This window comes from Aricia agestis, chromosome Z, assembly GCF_905147365.1.
Source record: "Aricia agestis chromosome Z, ilAriAges1.1, whole genome shotgun sequence".
Lineage (NCBI taxonomy): Eukaryota > Metazoa > Arthropoda > Insecta > Lepidoptera > Lycaenidae > Aricia > Aricia agestis.
Genome location: NC_056428.1, coordinates 12915468 through 12939446, shown reverse-complemented (window position 1 = coordinate 12939446; position 23979 = coordinate 12915468). Strand labels below are relative to the sequence as shown.

General features: G+C 36.9%; 3 protein-coding genes across 4 annotated transcripts in view; 2 read left to right on the top strand and 1 right to left on the bottom strand.

The window, feature by feature from the left end:
* Window positions 1-387: 387 nt before the first annotated feature.
* On the top strand, window positions 388-6471 carry LOC121738632 (enoyl-CoA delta isomerase 1, mitochondrial-like). Of its 2 annotated transcripts, none has more exons than XM_042130825.1 (5): window positions 388-457; window positions 599-830; window positions 1331-1477; window positions 3279-3491; window positions 5793-6471. In XM_042130825.1, the coding sequence occupies exons 2-5, from the start codon at window positions 600-602 to the stop codon at window positions 6048-6050; spliced, it is 849 nt and encodes a 282-aa protein (XP_041986759.1). In that variant the 5' UTR covers window positions 388-457; window position 599; the 3' UTR covers window positions 6051-6471. The 2 variants fall into 2 exon arrangements, with proteins under 2 accessions (XP_041986759.1, XP_041986758.1); XM_042130824.1 differs by having other exon boundaries at window positions 393-468.
* Window positions 6472-7340: 869 nt separating this feature from the next.
* Window positions 7341-15510, bottom strand: LOC121738997 (dynein regulatory complex subunit 3-like). Its single transcript, XM_042131301.1, has 9 exons — window positions 15362-15510; window positions 14278-14645; window positions 13892-14064; window positions 13179-13388; window positions 12515-12655; window positions 12177-12378; window positions 9477-9662; window positions 8716-8855; window positions 7341-7695 (listed from the first exon to the last, which is right to left on the bottom strand). Exons 1-9 carry the CDS (start codon window positions 15459-15461, stop codon window positions 7551-7553), a joined length of 1665 nt encoding a protein of 554 aa, XP_041987235.1. The 5' UTR covers window positions 15462-15510; the 3' UTR covers window positions 7341-7550.
* Window positions 15511-15684: 174 nt separating this feature from the next.
* Window positions 15685-23979, top strand: part of LOC121738999 (TOM1-like protein 2) — a 29106-nt gene continuing 20811 nt past the window's right edge. The window contains exons 1-2 of the mRNA XM_042131302.1: window positions 15685-15824; window positions 19173-19420. Coding sequence (XP_041987236.1) covers window positions 15770-15824; window positions 19173-19420 — 303 coding nt within the window. The 5' untranslated portion in view covers window positions 15685-15769. The remainder of the gene's footprint in view (window positions 15825-19172; window positions 19421-23979) is intronic.

Genomic DNA, 23979 nt, shown 5'->3' with positions numbered 1-23979 from the left:
CTTTTCTAAGAAAACCATCTTAATTTTCCACGTACAGCATGCCTATATGCTTCGTTTCGTTACGTATTCGTACTTAGAAGCCCTGATATTGAATTTTGCAAGTATATCACATCCTTAGATGGACGGCAAAGCAGGATAATCTGTGCAGTCCTACGTCATTTCGCAGTCCTGCACGGCGGACTGCAATCAGGACAGTGAATGGGCCACTTTAACAGTGTCACTGTCAAAAATCGACAAAATGGAAATGGCGCACAAAGTTTATTTGGCAACGAATTTTATGTAATTTTGAGCCTTATGATTTAAGACATAAAGTGCAATGTGCAATGTGCATAATAATTTATCTATACCACAATTTTGTAAAGTCCAAACTCCAAAAGTTAAAATTTTCTCGAAGAGAATATTGTTTTTATTTAAAAAAATTAAATTTGTTTTCAGTATTAAATCAACGTGGCTCGAGGTAAGGTTAAGGTAAAGACTTTAGTTTTATTTATAAATTTTAGTCTGCTAGCAGCGTATTCATAAAAAAATATATTACACTTTAAGTCTGTACTTAGATTGATCTTTGTGCAGTGCTTAAAATCTGCTGTTTCTGTTCCAGAATGTTTGTTCTACGTCAAGCCCTTAGGAGTAGCAGGGTAGTTCTCCCTGCTACAAGGCCCATGTCCAGTTCTGGTCCACTGGTAGACTTAACTGTTGACGGAGATGGTATAGCCATCATGACGCTGCAGCGGCCACCAGTTAACAGTCTAAACCTGGACCTGCTGAAGGCAATCAACTCTTCCCTAGACGAGGTTGCCAAAAACAAGGCAAAAGGGATGATATTAACTTCGGTGAGTGCTGATTTATGACTTTGAACCATCCTAATAATTATAAAGCTGTACACAGTTGAAATTGTAGCTATTTCAGTTTTTATTAATTAACATTAGGTATCTTAATTTAAGTTTTTTTTTTGTATTTTATCTTATATTTTTAAACAAGCAATTCTTGTATATAATATATAATTGGAATCTCGGAATCGGTTCCAACAATTTTCATGAAATTTAGTATTTGGGGGTTTCGGGGGCGATAAATCGATCTAGCTAGGAATCATTTTTAGAAAATGACAGTTTATTTGTGTTTTATCAAATGCCGAGCAAAGCTCGGTTAAATAGCTAGTAGTAGTAATAGCTGCAATTAAATAATTATTGTATTCTATTCCATTCTAAAATAGTATAATAAAAATAAAGTTATAATAAATGCATTTTTATTATAAAATAATGTAAATTTGTAATGTGATGTACACACAATTTACTTAATTATTGTACTAAATGTCATTGGTATTATATTTCAGGCATCGCCTACAGTATTTTCCGCTGGCTTGGATATTATGGAAATGTACAAACCAGACCTCAAGAGAGCAGAGGAGTTTTGGTCCACACTTCAGGAAGTCTGGATGAAACTGTTTGGATCGACTTTTGCAACTGCCGCTGCCATTAATGTAGGTACAACTTTGAACAACTCATATTAAATATTATGTCATATATACATATAAATCAGCTATGACTTTTACAGGATATAGATGTAGTTGATAGGATTCGCAATCCATTCTAATATTATAAATGTGAAAGTGTGTCTGTCTGTCTGGTACCTCTTCACACCCAAACCATTGAACCGATTTTGCTCAGATTATTAATTAGATATGGAGATACATTGAGTCCCGAGAAACGACATAGGACACTTTTTATTCCAAAAAATGTATGGTTCCCACGCAATAAACGAATTTTGCCGCAACTCCAACAATAATTTCTTATACTTAGTCATAACTAATTATGAGTTGATAATACTTTATCAACAACAAGCATGAAAATCCAACAATAGTCATAACTCATAACTAGACATCGGATTACATGCATTTGCATACTTGCATATGCAAATGCATATAATGGCACTTTTTAGACGATAGTGCATATTTTGGCAATTTTTCGTTGATAGTGCATATTTCGGTAGTTCGTAGTCTCCAAACTAATAGCTAGTTTAATAGCATGACACATACTGAGGCCACAAAACAGAGGTATGATAGATCAAAACACTTCAAATTAGGGTTGCTGAGGATTCCTCTTCCGCTTCCTCATAATGAGGAAGTTCCGCAATATTTTGGGTTCCTCAACCGTTACCGCATCCTCATAAATAAAAATAAAAAAATCCACTTCCGCTATCGCTTCCTCAAAATTTAAGAGGAATTTCACTGCGCATGCGCGTCGCGTATCCAATCATGGCAACGCACACGCCAGAGCCAGAAAATTGTATCATTCCCTCATCTTTATTGTGTGCGTGTGTTGTGTGTATTACTGAACTCCTCCTTAATTGCTGGACCGATTTTGATGATTCTTTATTGAGTGTGTTTTGAGAATGGTTTAGATTCATAGTTAGTCCACTGGAAAATGCCCTTTTAATTAATTTTTGTGTACCTAGGACAGACAGGACAATGACTTTTGGGTTGGGTCCGCTAGTATTTATAATTTCCTATCAACTCTTCCTCATCTGCTTCCTCTTCCGCTTCCTCATCCGCATCCTCTAAATTTACGCGTGAAAATTCCTCTTCCTCCTCTTCCTCATAATCACTTCCTCAACAACCCTACTTCAATTATGTGGCTCCATCCCCATTTAAACTACGGAACCCTAAAAATGCAATACTCCCAATAGGCACAATATCTTTCTACAAACAAAATTTTTCTTTATAGTTGGCAACATTAGTAAAAAATTTCAATAAAGTACCTAGTTAACGATTTAATAAAGAAAATTATTATAATTGGTGCTGTATAAGAAATGAAAAACCCTGCATTTGATGAAATTATAAAAATTGGCGCTTTTATTAACGGCACCGCCGGAAAACTCTTCAAAAAAATAATACATTTTAATATTAAGTGACCTTTGATTGTGCATATTTCGGCCATTTTTTCGTGCATATTTGCATGCATATTTCGACACTTTGATCGTGCATATAATCCGATGTCTACTCATAACTAATTAATTATTTTTATTGCTAGCATTAATGAATAATTATAAGATAAAATTAATTATAAATTAAAGTTTGGAAATTTATTTGCATAATATTAAAAATACATTTTGAAAATGAATGATTTAATTATGTCTCCATATTATGTTCAAACATAGACGCTAGTAAAATTACAGTATTAAAATTTTGACATTTTATATTGTTTTTCTTGCTGCCTCATATTGACTAGTGTTATTTTATATTGTTTATATTATAAAGCAATAAATTCTTGTTTTAATGTCAGGGTCACGCACCTGCCGGTGGATGTCTACTGGCAATGTCCTGTGAGTGGAGAGCGATGGTGTCAGGGAAATACACTATCGGCTTGAATGAGACCGCCCTGGGTATAGTCGCACCAACATGGTTTGTGGACACCATGTGTAATACCATACCTGTGAGGGAAGCGGAATTTGCTCTCACCACAGGTAGATTGTTCACCGTGGATGAAGCTTTGAAGGTAAATAATTTAATTGTACTATGGTCGAGCAGTTCTTGAATGGGTCCATACATGGGCGTACCCAGGTTCTAGGCCAGGGGGGGCAAATTACCCAGGTTCTGGTGCCAGGGGGGGGGGGGGGGGGGGAGCAAATTACCCAGGTTCTGGGCCAGGGGGGGGGGGGGGGGGCAATCAGATTTTTCATAAGCTAGGTGTTTATAAAGAATAAAAAATTAATAATTTTTAGTTGTAAAAATATTGTATTGCAAACAAATGGCAAAAGTTCGTTTTCTTGATTTGTAACTTTTATAGATAGAAGTACTAGATAATATACTTAGGGCCCGTTGCTACCATAAAACACACAAAAAGGGGTATTTTTATGCAAAAAGTTAAAATAAGTCATAAAGTTTCTAAAAAATTTAGAAAACATGTGCAAAAATTAAAAACAATTTTATTTTTTTTACAGAAAGAGTCCCCATGACCCAATAAACCCATCTTTTTTTATTATTATATCCAAAGAATTTGAGTTAAGTTTTAATTACGTCCGTATGTCAAATACTTTAAGAGCTATTGTTCTTTGAATATTGGTTTAACTACAGTCAACTAACTAATGGTTACGGATAGGTACTATTAGTAATTTTTTACTAGTGATCAAACAACCGGCCCTTAGACGTCAACAGATCATCCAGGTCATGGATCCCTCGGTACGCCCATGGGTCCATGTTAACATATTTGTGCAGTTCGCCCCTTGGCCTTGTAATAAAAAACTAAATATTTTTAATAACAAGGTTAGTTAACAAAATTTAATAAAATGAATGTTCATGGTAGCTAATTACAGCTGTAATTATGTTTATAAAAACTTTTTATTAGATATTATAATATATTACTACTGCTATATTTAAATGTGCAATAAAATGTCTGGTTTGGGGTTTAGGTACAATAAAAATAAAAGAGTAGCTTGTCCTTCATTCATTCATTTCATTCATGACACCTAAATGAAAAATTAATACGTGTGGTATATACTTACTATATACGTCTAGTCTCGGGGACTAGTGTTAGGTTTATTTTCGTTACGGAATTTCTTGATTCAGTCGCCGCGCTCAAAACCCGCGATTAAAGCTAAGTATACAATAGCTTAAAAGTTAAAACGAGGCGCAAAATTAGAAATGTATAAAAGCAATGCAAAATTTTATTGGAAAAAACGTGGACGCCGCCGGATTTTTTATTGCATCAATTTGTATAATTAAATAAAACATCGCTGTTTCGTCATCGGTCGGATCAGTCATCGGTCTAGTTGCGATGTGACCTATTATTGTTAAACTTAAAATTAAGCAATAAAATATTCCATAAAGTTAATATACCTAGCGGAATAGAGAAACAAAGGCCTGAGCAAGAGATATGTCACTATCAGTAATACTACAAGGTAAAAAGAGACGTGTGATACATGACAGCAGCACTCTTCTTTTGACGTCCAGTCGGCACGTGCCGCACGTTGGCAATTTAATCTCATAGAAATCATGTTCAATCATGTTTGTGTAAGTGTATACATACACATATTTTTACACACAGATGAAACCAATTTCGGTTTCATTTGACAGCTCGAGATTGTTGCTCTATTCCGCTAGGTATATTAGCTTTATGGCTAATTCATAATTATCAATTACTATATTATAAATTACTAGAAGACGCCCGCAACTGTAGAGTTATTAGGCCGGACATTAGTACAAAAAAGAGTTGCTATCGAGTACTTAGAATCTAAACTTTTAATATACAATATATAAATACGTTCGGCAGCTCGTGTACACTGTACAAATTTTCTGTTTTATTAAAACAGATTTTACGTCTCATTAGGTATAAAACCGTCTATTTGTGTTTGAGGCTCTACAAAGGCCGGACTCCCTTTGATTTTGACCAGACACGCAAGCAAAAAGCCTGACTGTGTCCAGCTTTATCCAGACGCCTGGTAACCCGGGTAGGGTAGGGTACCCCCCCCCCCCCCCCCCCCCCCAATTTCAGGCTGCGACCGCGCATGTGTGTAAAACGCCCAAACCGCTGAAACGATTTTGCTGAAAAGTATGGAAATACTTTGAGTCCCAACAGGACCGACATGTATTCTTATAAAGGTCCTATACATAAATTAAACAGAATACTTTGAGTCCCGAGAAAAGACATCGGATACTTTTTATCCCGGAAGAATGTACGGTTACTGCGCGATAAACGAGTTTTGACGTAACGGAGTTGCGGGCTTCGTGTAGTATTAAAATAATTTACGAGACGGAACTCATAAAATGTTCAAATGACTACACACCGTTTAATTTACAGGTGGGACTGGTCGACGAAGTGGCCACAGACAAGGCCGATGCCATCGACAAATGCAAGACCTTCCTCAAGAGATTCGAGAGGATCCCGAGCTTGGCCAGGTCACTCACCAAGAACAGAGTAAGGTCGGGCCCAGTTCTGAGACTACAGAAGAACAGACAGGCAGACATACAGGAGTTCCTACAGTTTCTGCAGAACCCGAAGGTTCAGCAGTCCTTGGATATGTACATTCAAATGCTGAAGAAGAAGGCTTCTAAGTAAATGGTACTAGTAACCTTGATAATACTAAGCAATAAGTATATTGTAATATTCTGTTGACAAAGTTGCATATCAGCCCACAGTAAGAAAATGTCATCTAAATATAGCTCTAGTTCTACTAAAGCAGGCAAAATTGTTTTACCTTATCCAGACGCCTGGCAACTTTTTAATATCGAAGCTAAACGGCGCTGTTATTTACGCGTTTCATTATACATACACGAGATGCGCTAATGCAAAATTCTTGAACTGCTGCCTTACTCCCGACAGAATCGAATCGAATCAGCTCGATCCACTGACCTCCGTTATACAAGTACGCGTACTTGTATAATGGAGGTCAGTGGCTCGATCTCAACAGCTTTTGCTACTTTCGACATATTATATACTAGCGCACAATCGTGCTGCGGCTCAATTTGGAACTAATCTGCTGTCAACGGCTTTTCCCACTCTTGATAGCTATACTAGCGCACAATCGTGCTGCGGCTCAATTTGGAACTAATTTGCTGTCAACGGCTTTTCCCACTCTTGACAGCTATACTAGAGCACAATGGTGCTGCGTTTTTTGGCGTTACAGTTTCGGGGGTAAGACTGCTGGTCTTGACAGCAACTTTATCGATATTATACCTACGGCCAAATTTTACCCTAGTAAAATATAAAACCCGACTGTACGGTGAATTTCATGAGTCTATTATAATATTTTGCATAAGTACTTGATAAATATTTTTTATACATAGTTACACTAATTAGGTATTTGTGAAGTGTTTTTAATATTATTATTTACAGTGGTTCTTATTTTATAAAAATATAAAATTATATTCCTATAAGTTTTTAGTATGATTGTCTATTTAAAGACGCATATTATATCCCACAACCTTTACATTTTGTGGTACAATTTACGGAAAAACTATCACGCCTATTGATGTATGATTTAACATAGTAATTTTTATTTATATGTAGATGTAGTGTTATCATCAGTCAAGGTGTGACGACGCGAGTCCTCACAAAGCTCGACATTTAGCTAGTTATTATAGTTTTTGTATCATATTAGGGGGCGCACAAGTATCATACATAGCTTCGATTAAGTAAACAAACAAAAAATCTTTATTTGTCATGAACCTATAATGTATATTATATTTACAAAAGCGGCTTACAATGTGCAAACAGATTTAGCGTTAATTCACTGCAACATGACTTGTCGATGCAATAGGATGCATTTGAACGACACATCCAAAACTAAACTTTGCCACCGGGTGCCGCTATGTAGCCTTAAGGTCTATCGTATTAGGCATATTATCGTGACACACGACAGCTGTGACATATGACAGCAGTTTGACACGATAGACCCTAAGGCTACATAGCGGCATCTGGTGGCAAATGGAATATCAAACACCTTCATTGACTCTCCGTGCATTTGCATGCGTGCGTGTTGAATGGCTAATAAGCCATTCAAATTTGGAACGTTTTCTTCATTAAAAAAACATTTCGCGACAAAAGAGCGAAGAACCCTCAAAACTCGTCTCCCAACAGCGCAGCAGCCTCAGGGTCTATGGTCTCGGTCATGGTCATTTGCATGTCAGTCCACTCCTCGCGTTGGTTGTCAATGTAATAGTAGATCTCCAGTATTCTGTCGCGGTTTCGCTTTATTTCGTTGCTGGAAAAAAATGTTTTTGTTGGAGAGAAAAAATATTTTGGAATGAAGAGAGAAATAGTATGTTGCCTTGACTTTTTCCTTGACAAGCGTCTGCTGATGTTGTTCACGATGAAACATGAGTTTGCCATCCATCATCGCGTTAACCGATTCAGTGCGGATGACACGGGAGCCGTGTCGTACGCGTTTTTAACGTGTGGCGTATGACACGGGAGCCGTGTCATTTGAAAAACGATTGTATCTCCCTCAAATTACACTTTAGAAGGTTCTACTCTGAACAAAATCATCTTAATTTTCCACGTAGAACAAGCCTATACGCTTTGCCTCTGAATATTCTGTGATTAGAAAAAAAGTAGCGATTGTATAGTCGCTTTTAAAATGACACGGCTCACGTGTCCTACGCAACACGTTAAAAACCCATAAGACGCGGCTGCCGTATAATCCGCAATGAATGCACCTTTTAAAAAAGGTTGACGGCCCCTACTTTTTTTCTAATCACAGAATATTCAGAGGCGAAGCCTACACGTGAGCCGTGTCATTTTAAAAGCGATTGTATCTCCCTCAAATTACACTTTAGAAGGTTCTACTCCGAACAAAACCGTCTAAATTTTCTACGTAAATACATACTTACATACATAAATACCTACACTTTTGAAATATTTTGGCACATTTGTTCAGACGCTGATATACGAAATTAGGCAGTTCTGGAATATTACATACATACACGTCGAATTAATAACCTCCTTTTTTTGAAGTCGGTTAAGTAAAATCAACGCCGTTTTCAACGCCGTTGGGCATTAAACGTTGACCGTTCAAGTGTAGCCACCCACTTTAACGCATTCAAATTATCGCAATAATTGTCGCGTTGTTTGGCATTGACGTTAAACGTTAGTGTGCCCCGAACATTACTGGCACTTTAGGAGTTTATCCTACAGATAACCCTATCATCGGCATCGGCAATCCCAGCATTCAAACCAATAGCAGGACGACAGCTGCCATCGACGGGGTAATTCCTCTACATACTCGTTAGTATTCTGCACCAGGTCGTCCCGCCACTGGTTGGCGCGTGTCATGAGCAGGTCTTCCCGCGCGTCTATGAACCGCATGTGGTTGTCCGACGACTGCGCCACCAGGTTCATCATTAGGTCGCGGTCCATCATCGCCTGGAATTTCCCACAACAAAGTTTTACGTATACATTTTATGTTATAGTGAGTGTGGCAAAGCGCGCCACCCCGGCAAGTGCGCCATATAGTTGTAATTCCATACTGCTGATTGGAGATTTCCACTCTCACTATATTTGCCACACTCACTATATACTCATGCCAGGCGTTGCTTAGATGCGGTTTTGTCGAAACAACTGTTAAAAGGGCTGTTCTGCACGTCCCATAACAACACCACGACCACAACCACACCACGTGGTCGGGCGTATACTTTGTATTGAAAATAAATAGGACTATTCACACGTAGGTATCACATTTTGCAGTCGTTATCAACCGCGTGTGTGATACAGATGACGACATTTTGTCGCGTGCGTTAATCCGTTCCAACGACACAAGTACACAATGCACCACAGCAATGTTGTCGCTGATCTCGCTCTAAGCCACCCAATTCACAATTGACTCCACTACAGAATAATATAATATTATGTGGATATAAAACTCTATTATATAAATCTCAAATAGAAATCTTCCGAAACCAACCACCTGCTTACCTGTGGCGACGAGCCCTTGCCACTTCTAAAGACGCAAAAATCTACACTTTTATTTGAAAGCCTGGTCCTCACCTCCAACAACTGCGGCTGGACGTCGCCGAGCAGCACCCTGTTACCAAGCAGCTTGGACAGCGCCTCCGCCTGCCGCATCGACCACAGCCCCTCGTGTTCGCGCCACGCGCCGAACGCGCCCCGAGCTGACTCCAGCAGCTTAGTGATCATCTCCGTTATGTTCACGCCGAATTGTATGCGGGATTCCTGAGGAAGGGCAAAACACGTTCTATGACGTTATAAGTTATATCGGAGACAAATGTCAAAGAGCTAAATACGTTCTTATCACCTATATGCTTAGTGCTTTTTGGTGACGTCTTATTTTTTTTTGCCGGAGCGCCTTTATGATACCTACCATATAAAATAAGATAACTAACTAGGGTTGCTGAGGATTCCTCTTCCGCTTCCTCATAATGAGGAAGTTCCGCAATATTTTGGGTTCCTCAACCGTTACCGCATCCTCATAAATAAAATAAACAAAATCCTCTTCCGCTATTGCTTCCTCAAAATTTAAGAGGAACTTATGAGGAATTTCACTGCGCATGTGCGTCGCGTATCAACGCACACGCCAGAGCCAGAGAATTGTATCATTCACTCATCTTTTTTTTTGTGTGCGTTGTTGTGTATGTTTAGCCTGGGAAAATTAAGGACTTCAGACCGAATAATTCGTGTAGTTTTTAAAGTTGGTACAGTTGTTCCTACAGGTGTCCAGATGAATATATACTAAAAGTCTCCGAGGGCGGGACAAGAGCCGACGGTGGGGGAGGGGGGGAAGGCTCTTCCTGAAAATAATAAAAAATAAATAAAATTAGATAGACTCTATTTTGAAGGAGGAATCAGGGGACTACGTTACGCCGATTTACTGTATCTGTCTCTAGGTACAGTTAATCAAGGTAACGTATTCCCGTGATTCCTCCTTCAAAGTTGATCCTATCTAAATTTATTCTTTATAAATATCTTCAGGAAGAATGAGTCTATACCACTACGTTTTTAAAAGCTTTTATTTAACTTGCTCTGTATGTATGTAAGTATGTATGTTACGGTGGAATTTTGGAACTCAATTTTGAGCTGAAATTTTGCATACGCGTTTAGTTTGGATGACCATGCACGATTCGGTATGTGACATCACTCTAAATCCAATATGGCCGACCATCCAAGATGACGAAATAATTATTGTTCTATGCAGTCCTAAAATATGGATATTAAATGGAAGGGCTTTTTGAGAGTAACTCAAAAACGAATGTAATGTCATTCTACATCTAATATGGCGGCTCATCCAAGATAAGGGAATAGTAATTATTTTAATGCACTTCTGCAATATGGGTATCAAATGAAAGGGCTCATCGTGACGTGACGTTACGTGTCGTGTCATGTCGTGACTTTACGTGACGTCACGTGACGTGACGTGAAATGACGTGACTGACAGCCGGGTTTCATAAAATACTCGGTTGAATCCGGTCACTTTTGTTAAGTAAATGAAAATTTACTTTTTAGTCATGCAGAAATCTAGCCAGAGATAAAAAACAAAAAATAAATTATAAACAAAAAACTTTTTGAAAAATAGCTTTTATTTAAATAGTCTAAAAAGAAGAAAATAAATTTCTCCTTAAAAATCCTCCTCCTCAATATATTGTACAATTTGCATGATAATAAAAGCTTGTCGCGAGACTTATTAATCTATCAGTAAGTACTTGATAAATTTATAAAAAAATACATAATATTTACTCAGTTAAATTGGTACTACATAATATGTAGTTTATTTACAAATCGCGCGACAAGCTTTTATTATTTGCAATTTTTAAGGGTCATATTTTTTTTAATTAGTAAATTTAGAAAAAATCTAACGTAGCTTTAACAGATCATAGTATTGTATAAAAATCATTTGTCTAAACGCATTGTCCAGGGAGTAAATTGGGGAATACGTTTGAATGGAAAACAGTGCGAGCGTACCCTTTTAATACTCTGTATTTCCTAAAGTAATTAATGATCGTACAGTAAAAATGATTGGACGTAATTTATAGTAAATTTAATGTAGATAATTAATGTAGAAGTCACTAAAGAGATATTTTAAATAATTTTCGAGTCACAAGCGAAAACCTTGAAAAAGAGATCTTTCCCCCCCTCCCCTTACCCCACCGTGCTCTTGCCCCACCCTCGGGGACTTTTAGTATATTCATCTGGACACCTTTAGGAAAAACTGTACCAACTTTCAAAACTACACGAATTATTCGGTCTGATCGTCGATTTTGAAATTAATTTTCTTAGACTAGTTACTGAGCTCCTCCTTAATTGCTGGACCGATTTTGATGATTCTTTATTGTGTGTGTTTTGAGAATGGTTTAGATTCATAGTTTGGTCCACTGGAAAATGCCCTTTTAATTAATTTTTGTGTGATGTACCTATGTACCTAGTTATGTACAGACAGGACAAAGACTTTTGGGTTGGGTCCGCTCGTATTTATAATTTCCTATCATCCTCTTCCTCATCCGCATCCTCTTCCTCAAAAAATATCCTCATCCTCATCCGCATCCTCTAAATTTGCGCGTGAAAATTCCTCTTCCTCCTCCTCTTCCTCAAAATCACTTCCTCAACAACCCTATAACTAACACGGTGGGAAGTAGCAAAAATGTAGGCAAGTTGTAACTACTTAAAACATCTGTATTGCATACGCACTGGAAAGTTAAGGGCAAAAATTCAAAGTCGATATAATTTTAGGTTAACCTCGCATTGTTCATATAGCTGCATCTCTATGGTCATCAGCTTCTTCCACAAGTCGAAAACAGCATCGTTGAACGACTCCCCCGCGTCTATGATGGTCGGCTCCAGTTGCTCTATGGTCGCCTGCTGAGCCGCAAACTTCCCGATTATGCTGTTAAGCTGGTCCACAAGAGGTTTCTTTCTCTCTTCATACGCTTTTATGGCCCTTAAAGTGGACATAGTGATAAAGCCAAAAACACATAAAGTGAAGGGATAGACCACTTTAAAAATCTCAATAATTTAAGACAACGTGACACTACAGTGAGAGGATTATTTTAGAATGCAAATAAAACATTTCTTACTCCTTGCTCTTTTCCACACTATCTTCTAAAGCGTTGTCAATCAAATCCTTGAATAATTGTATTTCGGCCTGTCGAACGTTGTACGCCTCCTGCGCATACTCTACCAACCCAGCCATGGTCTCTACATACTGTTCTTTGTACCTAAAGTGTACAATTTTAAATTTTAATTTACCTGCGTTAAAATGTAACGTTTGTCCACTCCTATTGCGGTGCGGTTGCTACTCACTGCCGATTAAAGACATATTTTGTTACATGATACATCAGAAATATTTAAAAGATAGCCATGCCAAAATTTCAATTTACGCAGTAGCCCATGAAGCCGTAGTAAGTAGGTATACAATGGTGTAACAAACCTAAGTAGGTAAGCGCTGAAAGACCAAATTTTTTTTCACTTTTGTATGCGCGTGCGTCGCAGTGCAGCGTCACGACTCACGGGTTTCCCCATACAAAAGTGAAAAAATTTTTGATCTTTCAGCCCTGCTACTTTCACAGTGAACTCTCTACAAGGAACACGTCATACTCGTACCCTAAAGTATTATCACTTAGTTTTATTACACCTTGTACATCGCTAATCTAATATTTTTGTCGCCCGGCCCTTAATAATTTACTGAGCTTCTTTAAGATTTGAGAGGTAGGTAAATAGATCATGTAAATAAATACAAACTGCTCATAATATCCAACAAGATCCCCACCAACTTGGAGGAGCAAGGATCCGTCGGGATCCTTTTCAAACATCTTCTCAAATAACTCCGGTCCACTCAAATACTCAACAAAGGATAGCGCGTAGAATTCCACCCTCGCCTCATATTCTTCTTGAGCCAGTCTCTTTGCGTCGGCTTCTTCGTCTGCTTCATCTAGTTTACGTAGAAGACCCCTGATAAAGAACCGTTCATCATCAGAGGCGTCGTAAGACGTGACCCACCTTGCAGCCTAAGGAGCCTCGCAGGACCCTTGGACCACGAGGATTTACAAGTTTTGATATACATATTTATATTTTTATACTTAAGTAAGCACTTATATTTGAGTAAGTATATTTTTTTTTCTCTCAATTAAACTCGTCCTATTCCTTCGTCCATCAGGGGGCCTCGCAAAATATATTATATAAGTTGCATACATCAAATTTTAAGTCTTGCCCCACCAGTGTTCATCATTATGAGGGTTAAACCTGCAGGCTGCCGACTTCTAACTTCCGCTGCTTCGAGCTCCGAGAAACATCAAGGAATTGTGAGTAGTGAGGTAATTTGTCATAGTTGAACGTGGTCCTGCATCTTCCCACTTTCAGCCGCAAAAATGCAAAACTCTAGAGTTTGTGCGCAAAGTAGGTAGATATTATAACTGTATAAGAACTACTTTAAAAAAAGTTTTATCAATATTTACCTGAAAACAGCACAACCCTGTTCTCGTTCTTCCTCCGTAATAAGTTTGTAATCCAAGAAGGTCACTCTCGTGAGCGCCGCCTTGAGGAACTGATAGGACATTGGATCATCACAGCACGGATTGCCTTTGAAGCTCACTGAACGTAGCTTACGGAATCGTCGCATGTAAGCCATCTGAAATGGAGTTGGTCTATTTGACAAGTTAATGCTGGAAGCTCAAGCTAACGAACAGATTGATAGCCAAATGAAAAGTGTTAACAAGTAGCAGCACAAAACTTAGGCATTATTAGAAGATGAGCATTGTTGGTCTCTAGAACTCCTATAACGGTAGGTACAAAATGCAAAAGAGTTTCAGCCTCTCCTCTTAACCTGGGCCCTAGACCTTACCTCCTTATAATCTTCTATCTGATTATCCCCTATGCTGAATACCAGCAATTTTTGTAGCGCATCCATATTCTCAAGCTTCCTTATTCTGTTATGAAATAGGGTTAAAACTTCCAAATTAGCAAGAGCGTCTAAGTTTTCTATTTTCTCTATTTTGTTAAACGATAAGTCCAATTCGTTTAAGCCAGATAATTGGTCCAAATTTTCTATTTTCTCTATTAAATTGTGGGATAGTGTCAGTTTTCTCAACGATTTTAGCATCCAGAGATGGTCAATTCTTATTATATTTTGAAACTCCAAACGGACTACTGTAGCTTCATCTAAATGGACACCTTCTTCTGCGAAAAGTCTTCCAGCCTCGTCCTTAGGTCCTATTCGACATTAAATCAGCTCTATGGTAAAAATTATTGTAAGGGATTTTAACCCTTTTAATTATGTTCAAAACAAAGGGAAAATGGTAATTCTAATGCAGGCTACTACTCCATTCATTATAGGTATACTTACATTAGGAAATGCAAATGAACCGAGAAAGCCAAATTTTGGATATTACGTCGGGGATGGCTAGAAAAGCTTAAGTTCAAATTGTCGACCAAACCTTGTTGGTTTTCTTTAGTTTGCTTGTGGGTTTTCCGCCATCTTGAAAAAAGGGTTAAATTCAGTTTTTTCATCATAACTCGGTTCCCCGTCGAGAACAAAAAAAAATCGTATTTTGACGGGGAACCGAAAAATTGAATTTAACCAAAGGGTCGAAAAAGTTTCGAAATGGCGGAAAAGGTTATTTTGGTCGACAATTTGAACTTAAGTTTTTCTAGCCATCCCCCACGTAATAACCTAATTTGACTTTATCGGTTCATTTGCATTTCTAACCCGATTTTTCCGACGTAATGACTGGAGTATGGGCCAGGCCACAACACTGCGTTGCGGAGGACCGTATCGCAAAAACAACGGTTTCACGGTGCATTCTGCGGCGTCGTAGATTTATACGATGCGACGCTGCAACGCAGTGTTGTGGCCTGGCCCTATACTGTTTCAAAAAATAGTACTTAGAACATTCTAATATTATAAGACGTACAGTAAGATACGGTACCATATTCCAGAATGCATCGTGCAAGCATAACATTGTCTATAACGCCAGGTTCAATGTCTGGATGTATGATTAAACTGTTTAATGTAGTTTTCTGGGACATAATTAACAAGATTTTACTAAAATTTTTGATTATATTTTGGTGCTTTCAAAATAAATATTTATTTTATATTCATAGAGACTCAGTTGGTTGCTTGGATACCCGATGACCGATCTATTTATTTATGTCGGTTGGCATATTATGTGGTTTGCTGTTTCATATTTAAATTTAAAAAAACAATTGTCACCTTCCCCCAGCGGTCAGCTGTCATTTGTCAAATGTCAATGTATGTCGCAAATTATTTGGAAATAATTCGATGACAAGAGAAAATTGTGAAATTAATCATTTAATATCGTGAAAACTTTTACGAAATGTCGTTTTTCGGGGTTGGAAATCCATTTGCTACGCCAGTTGGCCAAAAAATAGGTAAACAACTTTTTTTAAATACCTGGTTACAAAAAAAATATATCGCAGCTAAGAATTTATGTTTGTTGCGTTCTATTAAAAATTCTTTGTTGAGATCAAAAAAATAAACATTCTCTTGATAAGATTTGACACTGGATAAAATATTAATTAAATTAGTGCATTAAATAAAACTATGAAACAGGGTTTAATTTATCTATACTAATATTATAAATGCGAAAGTATCTCTGTCTGTCTGTTTGTCTGTCTGTCTGTCTCGCTTTCACGCCAAAACTACTGAACCGATTGCAATGAAATTTTGTACACAGTTATTCTAGAGTCTGAGAAAGGACATAGGCTACATTTGTATGTGGGAAAATATCTTATTTCCATGAAAATATCGATGAAAATGAATTCGCATTGCGCGTGGCCAGCGCTCATCCCGGGGGTCCTGGGTTCGAGTCCCGCAGGCGGAACAAAAAGTTTTCAATGTTCCTGGGTCTTGGATGTGTATTAAAATAATATTTCCAAAAATCTTAAATGTATTATTTTATGTATAATATTATAAAAAATCCAGGAATATATCGATGCAATGAATTTCTAATACGATTCAACAGATGGCGTTTTATTTTTTACTTCATTGTAACATAGAACTAATCATACTTATTAGTTACTAGCTGTTGCCCGCGACTTCGTCCGTGTGGACTTTAGTTTATAGCGTGCGGTGACAACAAAATTTGTGTCAAATTTCATAACTTTTTAAAACCCTGGTAAGTGGTATCCCTCTTAGGGCCGCGCTACACCGGAATGGCAGCGCTGAAAGTGCTCGCCTCGCCGCTGCCATTCCGGTGTAGCGCGGCCCTCAATTAATCAAAATACCCAAAAACAGCTGTGCAGTGTGCACATAATCTATACTAATATTATAAATGCGAAAGTATCTCTGTCTGTCTGTCTGTCTGTCAGTCTCGCTTTCACCAAATGCAAAAACTACCGAACCGATTGTAATGAAATTTTGTATAAAGATAGTCTAAAGCCTGAGAAAGGACATAGGCTACTTTTTTACTGGAAAAAAAGGGTTGTCAGGGGATGAAAATGCGTAAATTTGTTCAAATTAAGTTAGTTCCAAAAATTCATAAAAGATGGCGCCGTGCGTCTTCTACATCACGCTGACGCTTGCTCAAAAGTCTTACTATAAGAGGTGGTATCATCTCACATTTAAGAGGATTCCACACCGCCGTTTTTCCATACAAACGCTGTCCCCTGTTTCCTCCCTGGATAATGCCGGTAGAGTTATAATTTTTTTCCTGAATATCTATGGCCACTATTAGCATGTCCCTATGTTTTCTTTTTTTTCATAATTTTATTATTAAAAAAGATAAGAACGTCCAAAAACCCAAAAAAATGGGAAGATTTTCCTCTGTGTTTAAAACCCAGAAAATAAAACTGGCTTAAATATACAAAAAAAATAAAACATAGGAACACAGCTCAAGCCTTGCTTTAATTATGAATGAAAAAAGTACTAAAATCGGTTAAGTTTTGGAGAAGGAATCAGCGGACAACGAATCAAAGATTTTCTGTTTTTTTATTAGAACTTTTGTCGTATTGTCTCTATCGCGCTCTGCGGTGGGAGACTTGAGATTGGTGAGACAGCAATACATTTTGAAATACCTATTTTCAATTTCTCTCGCCTCTGGTGTATCCTCTTAAGTTTCGATTTTTTTCGATTGTTATATCTATTCTACGGTATTAAATAACTCAGTACTTTATCTGTGCAGTGACGTAACCTTAAACCTATCAATGATAAATAGTTTATGGGTAAAGTTGTGTAATTGGGGGGCTAAATAAGCTTTAAAATTTGGCATAAAATATAAAGTTTAATATAAAAAAATGAAATACTTATTGTGTGCACACTGCACAGCTGTATTGATTTAAGGGGTACCAGGGTTTTTTTATAAAAGCTTTTGACACCAATTTTGTTGACATCGCGCTTTATAAACTGAAGTCCACGCGGACGAAGCCGCGGGCAACAGCTAGTATTATTATATATTTATAATTTTTATCAATGATATTAAACAATGTATGTTACATTCAGATTTTTTAATGTACGCTGACGATATGAAGATTTTTAAATCATGCAAAAATATACAGGACTGTCAGCTTTTGCAACAGGATCTATGCAGACTAAACAATTACTGCATTCGTAACAAACTTTTCCTCAATCTCCCTAAATGCCAAATTATTTCTTTCTCCAAAAAAAAGATAAAACTTGACTTTATATATACTATAAACAATGTGCCTTGAATAAAGTAAACCTAATCCGGGACTTAGGGTTGATGTTAGATTCTTCTCTGCATTTTGATACACATATTGACAATATAATTAACAAAGCCTATCGCATGTACGGTTTCATACAAAGGTCCACCCGTGACTTTGTGAGACCATCAACACTATTGCTGCTATACAAGACCCTAATTAGATCACAATTAGAATACGCTATACCCGTTTGGAATCCTCTTTACGTCAAATATTCCGATAGAATAGAGTTAGTACAAAAAAAATGCCTGCGCACCATATTTTTTTAATGTAAACAATCTAAATTGCCATATAATGAGCTGCTAGACCATTTCAAACTTTTAAGCCTAAAATCCAGACGTACACTTCTTGATATCATGATGCTACATGGTTTATGTAATAATAAATATGACTGCTCTGCTATCACCAATCAGATCTGCTTATCGGTGCCGAGAACAATTTATCAGAGAAAAGCGCGACAATTTCAGTTATTCTTCACTAAAACGTGCAAGACTAATGCTGGTCTCCGTATCCCCCTACGTCGTCTTGTTGATACATACAACAAATACTTCACTAATATTGATATTTTTGCCCTATCTGATAGTTTAAAATTTAAAAAACAAGCCATGGAGACATTGATCAAATTAGCGTCTGAAAATGAACTCTAACTTATTTACTTAATGAAAATTTTTTTTATTTTACATGTAGTTTTTTTTTTACAATGTACATTTTTATTCTGTGTTATACTTTTTCTTTTTTTTTTAACTTTACATTGAAAATATCCTTTGTTTTAATTCTTTTTATTATCTTTAATTTAATGTGTTATTGCTTTTTGTAGTTTAGTATCTAGTTTTTATCCATATATACGCTGTGCTTTCCGTTTTTTAATATGCGAACAATGGTGTGGGTTATGTGTTTACCATTTCTAAACCATAGGTAATTGTAATAACTAAGTTTTAACATGTAACTGTTTATTGTTCCTAATAAAGAAAATAAAAAAATAAAAAAAAAATTATTATGTAAGTAATATTTTGTCTACTGCATAAATCTTTAGACTCAAATTACTTTATTGTTTCACAGAACAAGCTACTGATGGATCCCTGCCATCGGAAAACTGGGCGTTGAACATGGAGATATGTGATATAATAAACAGCAGTCCCGATGGCCCGAAAGATGCAGTCAAGGCGATTAGAAAGCGGTTAACTCAGAGTGCTGGCAAAAATTATACAATTGTCATGTACACTCTTACTGTGCTGGAGACTTGTGTGAAAAATTGTGGCAAAAACTTCCACTATTTAGTTTGCAGCAAGGATTTTATATCTGAACTTGTAAGTATGTTTATTATGATGTTAAAGTTTAATGGAAAATTTTGTTTTTTTTTTTGGCTTCAAGCAAAACTGAGATGCCTATTTGTCATACAAAGTTGAGGGACAAAGTATCTTTAAGACTCAATTGGTATGCGAGTTGCAACTAATATGTTGTAAATTGTAATGACATTATCAAATCTAGACTTAAGCTACTTAAGACATTATGGACCAAGTTTTTTTAACATGCAAACAACCTATGATATAAGACATTTTATGTATTACAAGCGCTAAATATTAGCTAATTTAGATAACCTTCATTTATACTAGTTAGTGTTAAACAGGTATTTTATCATAGCACCTCTAGTTAATGCCAATTTAAATGTAAATAAATGTTGTTTGAAATTAATATTTGGGAACTACTTATTCAACAAAGAAAGGTCTTTGTCAGATAGTGGTTTAGTGATAAGAGGGTTTATTGTTTTTCAATGACATTGTCAGATTTTCATTATCAATACAATCTCTAGAGTCTACACATATCACACTACTATAAAGGTGAAAGTTTGTGTGTCTACCTGTCTCATTCAACATCAAGAAATTGCTAAATAAGTTTAGAAGAAATTTGGTACGAAAATCATAGTGAGATATACTTATAATAATCATATAGAATATCATAGTGCCAAGAAAGACATAAGATAGAGTTTTCATTGCTGCAAAAAGTTTGGTTTCCACAGGATACATAAATTGGTAGGTGATTGTAGTTGTAAATAACATTTGGAATTAAATTAAAATATAGGCACCAAATCGGAAAAACCAAATTCAATTTAAAGTCTTACATATTCTAGTAACCTATTATAATTATTACTAGCTATTTGACCGAGCTTTGCTCGGTATTCGATAAAACACGAATAAAATTGCATTTTCTAAAAATGATTCATAGCTAGATCGATTTATCGCCCCCGAAACCCCCTAGGTATATACTAAATTTCATGAAAATCGTTGGAGCCGATTCCAAGATTCCAATTATATATTTATATATATACTTACAAGAATTGCTCGTTTAAAGATATAAGATAACAAATTCTTGTACTTAATGCTTACCATGACCTAAGAACATAAAGAATTATGGTCCTATGTGTTGTGTAGTAAGTACCTAGTAACACAACAATGTAGTAATAAATTAGTTAGTACATGTACTAACTAATTTTTTACTACATTGTTGTAAATAGAAATAGGAATGTATGTCATAAATAGAAATTAAATATTATGTATAATACTTATTTGATTTCTATTCACGACATACATACAACTATAGTATATTACCAGGCATGTATATGTATAAACTCGGAACTCTGAACATGCATTTATTGATGTCATTACAATAATTAATAATTGGCTGCTGAGGTCAAGACAATCTTTCAATTAATGGACAAATGTAGGACCTTTTAATTTTGTTACATGCATAAATTAGAACTCAGTATAATTGTGTACAGGAGAGCATAAAATAATATTATGTAACATTATCTGTTTGTGATGACTAATTTATAGTGTCCGACCGAAGCTTCGGCTTCGGCTTCGGCGGCCGAAGCCTTCGGCCAAAAAAACCATCTTCGGCGAACCTTCGGCTTCGGCCTAAAACCCCGAAGCCGAAGGTTTCGCCGAAGGTCCGAGCAACCGTCGAAATTGAACGAACTGTTACGAAAGACTGTGTGAAATGTGAATCGTGAGAGAGCGACGCGACGGACCGGTCGTGCATGGAGAGGGCGCTGGGAGTCACTGTCAAATACAATAAACAAACACTACCTTCTTAATAAATTATTTATTTTTTTATTAAGAACTCACTGTTTGTTTAAGTATTTCATTTTTTAGTCTAGTTTCAGTCTAGTCGAGTAAAACAAAGACTGATTGATTGGTCTAATTATTGTTATTTGCGAAATAATAAAGAAATTATTATTTTTTACAATAGTACAGTGAATAAAGTAGTTGTAGAATGCGTGAGCGGGAACCTAAGAGATTTCTGCTGGAACTTATTCAGGGTGCTTAGGGACAAAACATACTAAAAGTCCTTAAGTCTAGGAGGTGAGCAGGAGTGAGGGGAGGGTGACAAGTCTAAATTTCTGGTTTTTGGCTAATAACTAAAATACGATGCGTTGTAGCCTAATTCTGATTAAATAGTAGCTTTACCGCTTCTATGCTTCATTCAGTAAGTGAGAGGGCTGTAAACACATCCCCCATCCCCTCATTACACCCCTTGACGCGGCAACGCACTAGTAGTGTACCCAGACGCAGAGGTGTTGCATACGACGCAAGGCATTACGATAACCAGTTTCCATCAGATGGAACATACACTAATTATTGTTAGCCTGCTTAGTTAAATGTATAAAAAACATCCTACAATTACCTACATTTTGTAAACCTTCTGTAGTAAACCTACAATATTAAAGTTTTGAAATAATTTTAATATTCATTGTAGCTTGTAGACAATTTTGAACAAAATTAATTACTGAGAGTCCAGATTAAGATTATAAACCTTCGGCTTCGACTTCGGCCGAAGGTTGTGGCGATTGCCGATTAATCGGCTTCGGCTTCGGCCAAAAATAGACCTTCGGTCGGACACTACTAATTTATTTTTATTAATTATGACTCATAAAAGTCATGATTGTGTCTCAATTATACTGGCAAATAAGGTTTTCGGTATGCGATTTCTTCTTCTTTTAAAAATGGCCTCACTTGAGGAATAGCCAGTATCAGTGTGGCGGGATAAAAAAATAACTTGGTCGCCATCGACGACAATCACTCCCGAATTCGTTTTCCATATTCGGAAATCTGATTGCACGGAATCAGTAGAAAATACATTAAGTACCGCACATGTTCGTTTTTCTTCGTACGGTACGGAACAAATTCCGTACGTACGTTTTAAATGCGAGCCGGCGCGTTCGCACGTGAAAAAACCGGCCAAGTGCGTGTCGAGCCACGCGCAATATAGGGTTTCGTTATCGATAGTAACTACTACCTCTAGTTTTTGATATTTTTTGTATGGTCAATGAATGTAAATTTATAACGTGTTTTTTACCACTCAACAACAGCATCATCTCAGTTACGTTCAAAGGAATTTGAACAAAATGTTCCATATTACTTCGCCGAATACGTTTTTTTTACTATTACTCAAAAACTTTTGAAGTCTTCTTAAGACTGGGTTGCACCGGAGGCGTGGGTAAAGTTAAAGTTAATGTTAAGGTAAATTTAACTTTAACTTTAACTTTACCCTTAACTTTGCCCGGAGAAATTGACAGATGACAGCTGATCCAACAAGGTTATACATGCGCGTGCGCTGCTGGTAAAGGAGATTTGTCAAAAATTGCGGCTTTTGTATGATGACAGCGTTAGTTCCTTTTTTCGCCACATGCATTTAAAACCTTGTCGAGCTCTATGGTTATAGTTAAATATAACGTCTTGATGGCGTCCATTTTTAACATTACCCAAAGATTTGACATTTTGCACTGTAGTCAAAGTTAAAGTTAGTTGGTGCAATCCAGTCTTAGCCGTGATAGTTTTCCTTTTAAATTCAGCATATTTCCTACTCCCGTTAATTTTTTCACATTTCCAGAAGCAACCGTTTAGCTGGTAGAAGGGGAGACACTAGACTCTAACGATTTTTTCCACTTCAAAACTTCATTTTTCACATATGGATCCCTAAATCAGAAAATTATTTATGAATACTCGTAATATTTTAAAAAAACTATCTAACGACACACCACACGATAGGGTGGACGCGAATAAAAAATCATTCCCGCTTGATGTGTAGAGGATCCCGAAAAAAAATTTTTTTTGAATTTATATACCATTTTGTCGACATCAATAATATCTGCATTCATGTCGAATTACAGCTTTATTGGTCCTATAGTCTATAGGACTATAGGACCGACAAAGCTAGTTTATATAGGTCCTATAGTCTCAGAGCTAAACCGCGGAAAGACAGACGGACAGGCCGAAAGTATAAGGGTTCCTTGTTGACTACGGAACCCTAAAAAACGATCATTTGCGTTAGTCTCACAGAATTCCGAATACGGAAACTGAATTCGGAAATCGAATACGGAGACGTCCGTTTGCCGTCAGCCTTATACGACCTCTTTCACGCGGCTTCACCTGCGTTACCCGTGAAGTGAAGTATTGTGGGATTAAAATTTTATCCTAGGAGATAGATCAAGAACGATAAGACCCTTAAATTTCTTAACACGGGTTCTTATTATTAACATAAGCATCCCCTAAAAAGGATTTTAAAAAATCTACTCCCAAATGGCTTCACCCTAAATTGACATAAGCCAATTGCATGACGTAGGTGAGTAGGCCCATCAACTGCCTTGAAATAAGGGGGCAAACAAGAACGATAAGACCCTTAAATTTCTTAACACGGGTTCTTATTATTAACATAAGCATCCCCTAAAAAGGATTTTAAAAAATCTACTCCCAAATGGCTTCACCCTAAATTGACATAAGCCAATTGCATGACGTAGGTGAGTAGGCCCATCAACTGCCTTGAAATAAGGGGGCAAACAAGCAAACGGGTCACCTGATGGAAAGCA

Excerpts from the sequence above, each read along its gene's own strand:
- LOC121738632 (XM_042130825.1), top strand. The coding sequence starts at position 600 with ATGTTTGTTCTACGTCAAGCCCTTAGGAGTAGCAGGGTAGTTCTCCCT. Across the intron at positions 1,478-3,278 it reads CAACTGCCGCTGCCATTAAT|GGTCACGCACCTGCCGGTGG; the intron begins GTAGGTACAACT and ends TTTTAATGTCAG. Across the intron at positions 3,492-5,792 it reads CCGTGGATGAAGCTTTGAAG|GTGGGACTGGTCGACGAAGT; the intron begins GTAAATAATTTA and ends TTTAATTTACAG.
- LOC121738997 (XM_042131301.1), bottom strand. The coding sequence starts at position 15,461 with ATGTCCCAGAAAACTACATTAAACAGTTTAATCATACATCCAGACATT. Across the intron at positions 12,379-12,514 it reads AGTGTGGAAAAGAGCAAGGA|GGCCATAAAAGCGTATGAAG; the intron begins GTAAGAAATGTT and ends GTCCACTTTAAG. Across the intron at positions 9,663-12,176 it reads AGCTATATGAACAATGCGAG|GAATCCCGCATACAATTCGG; the intron begins GTTAACCTAAAA and ends GCCCTTCCTCAG.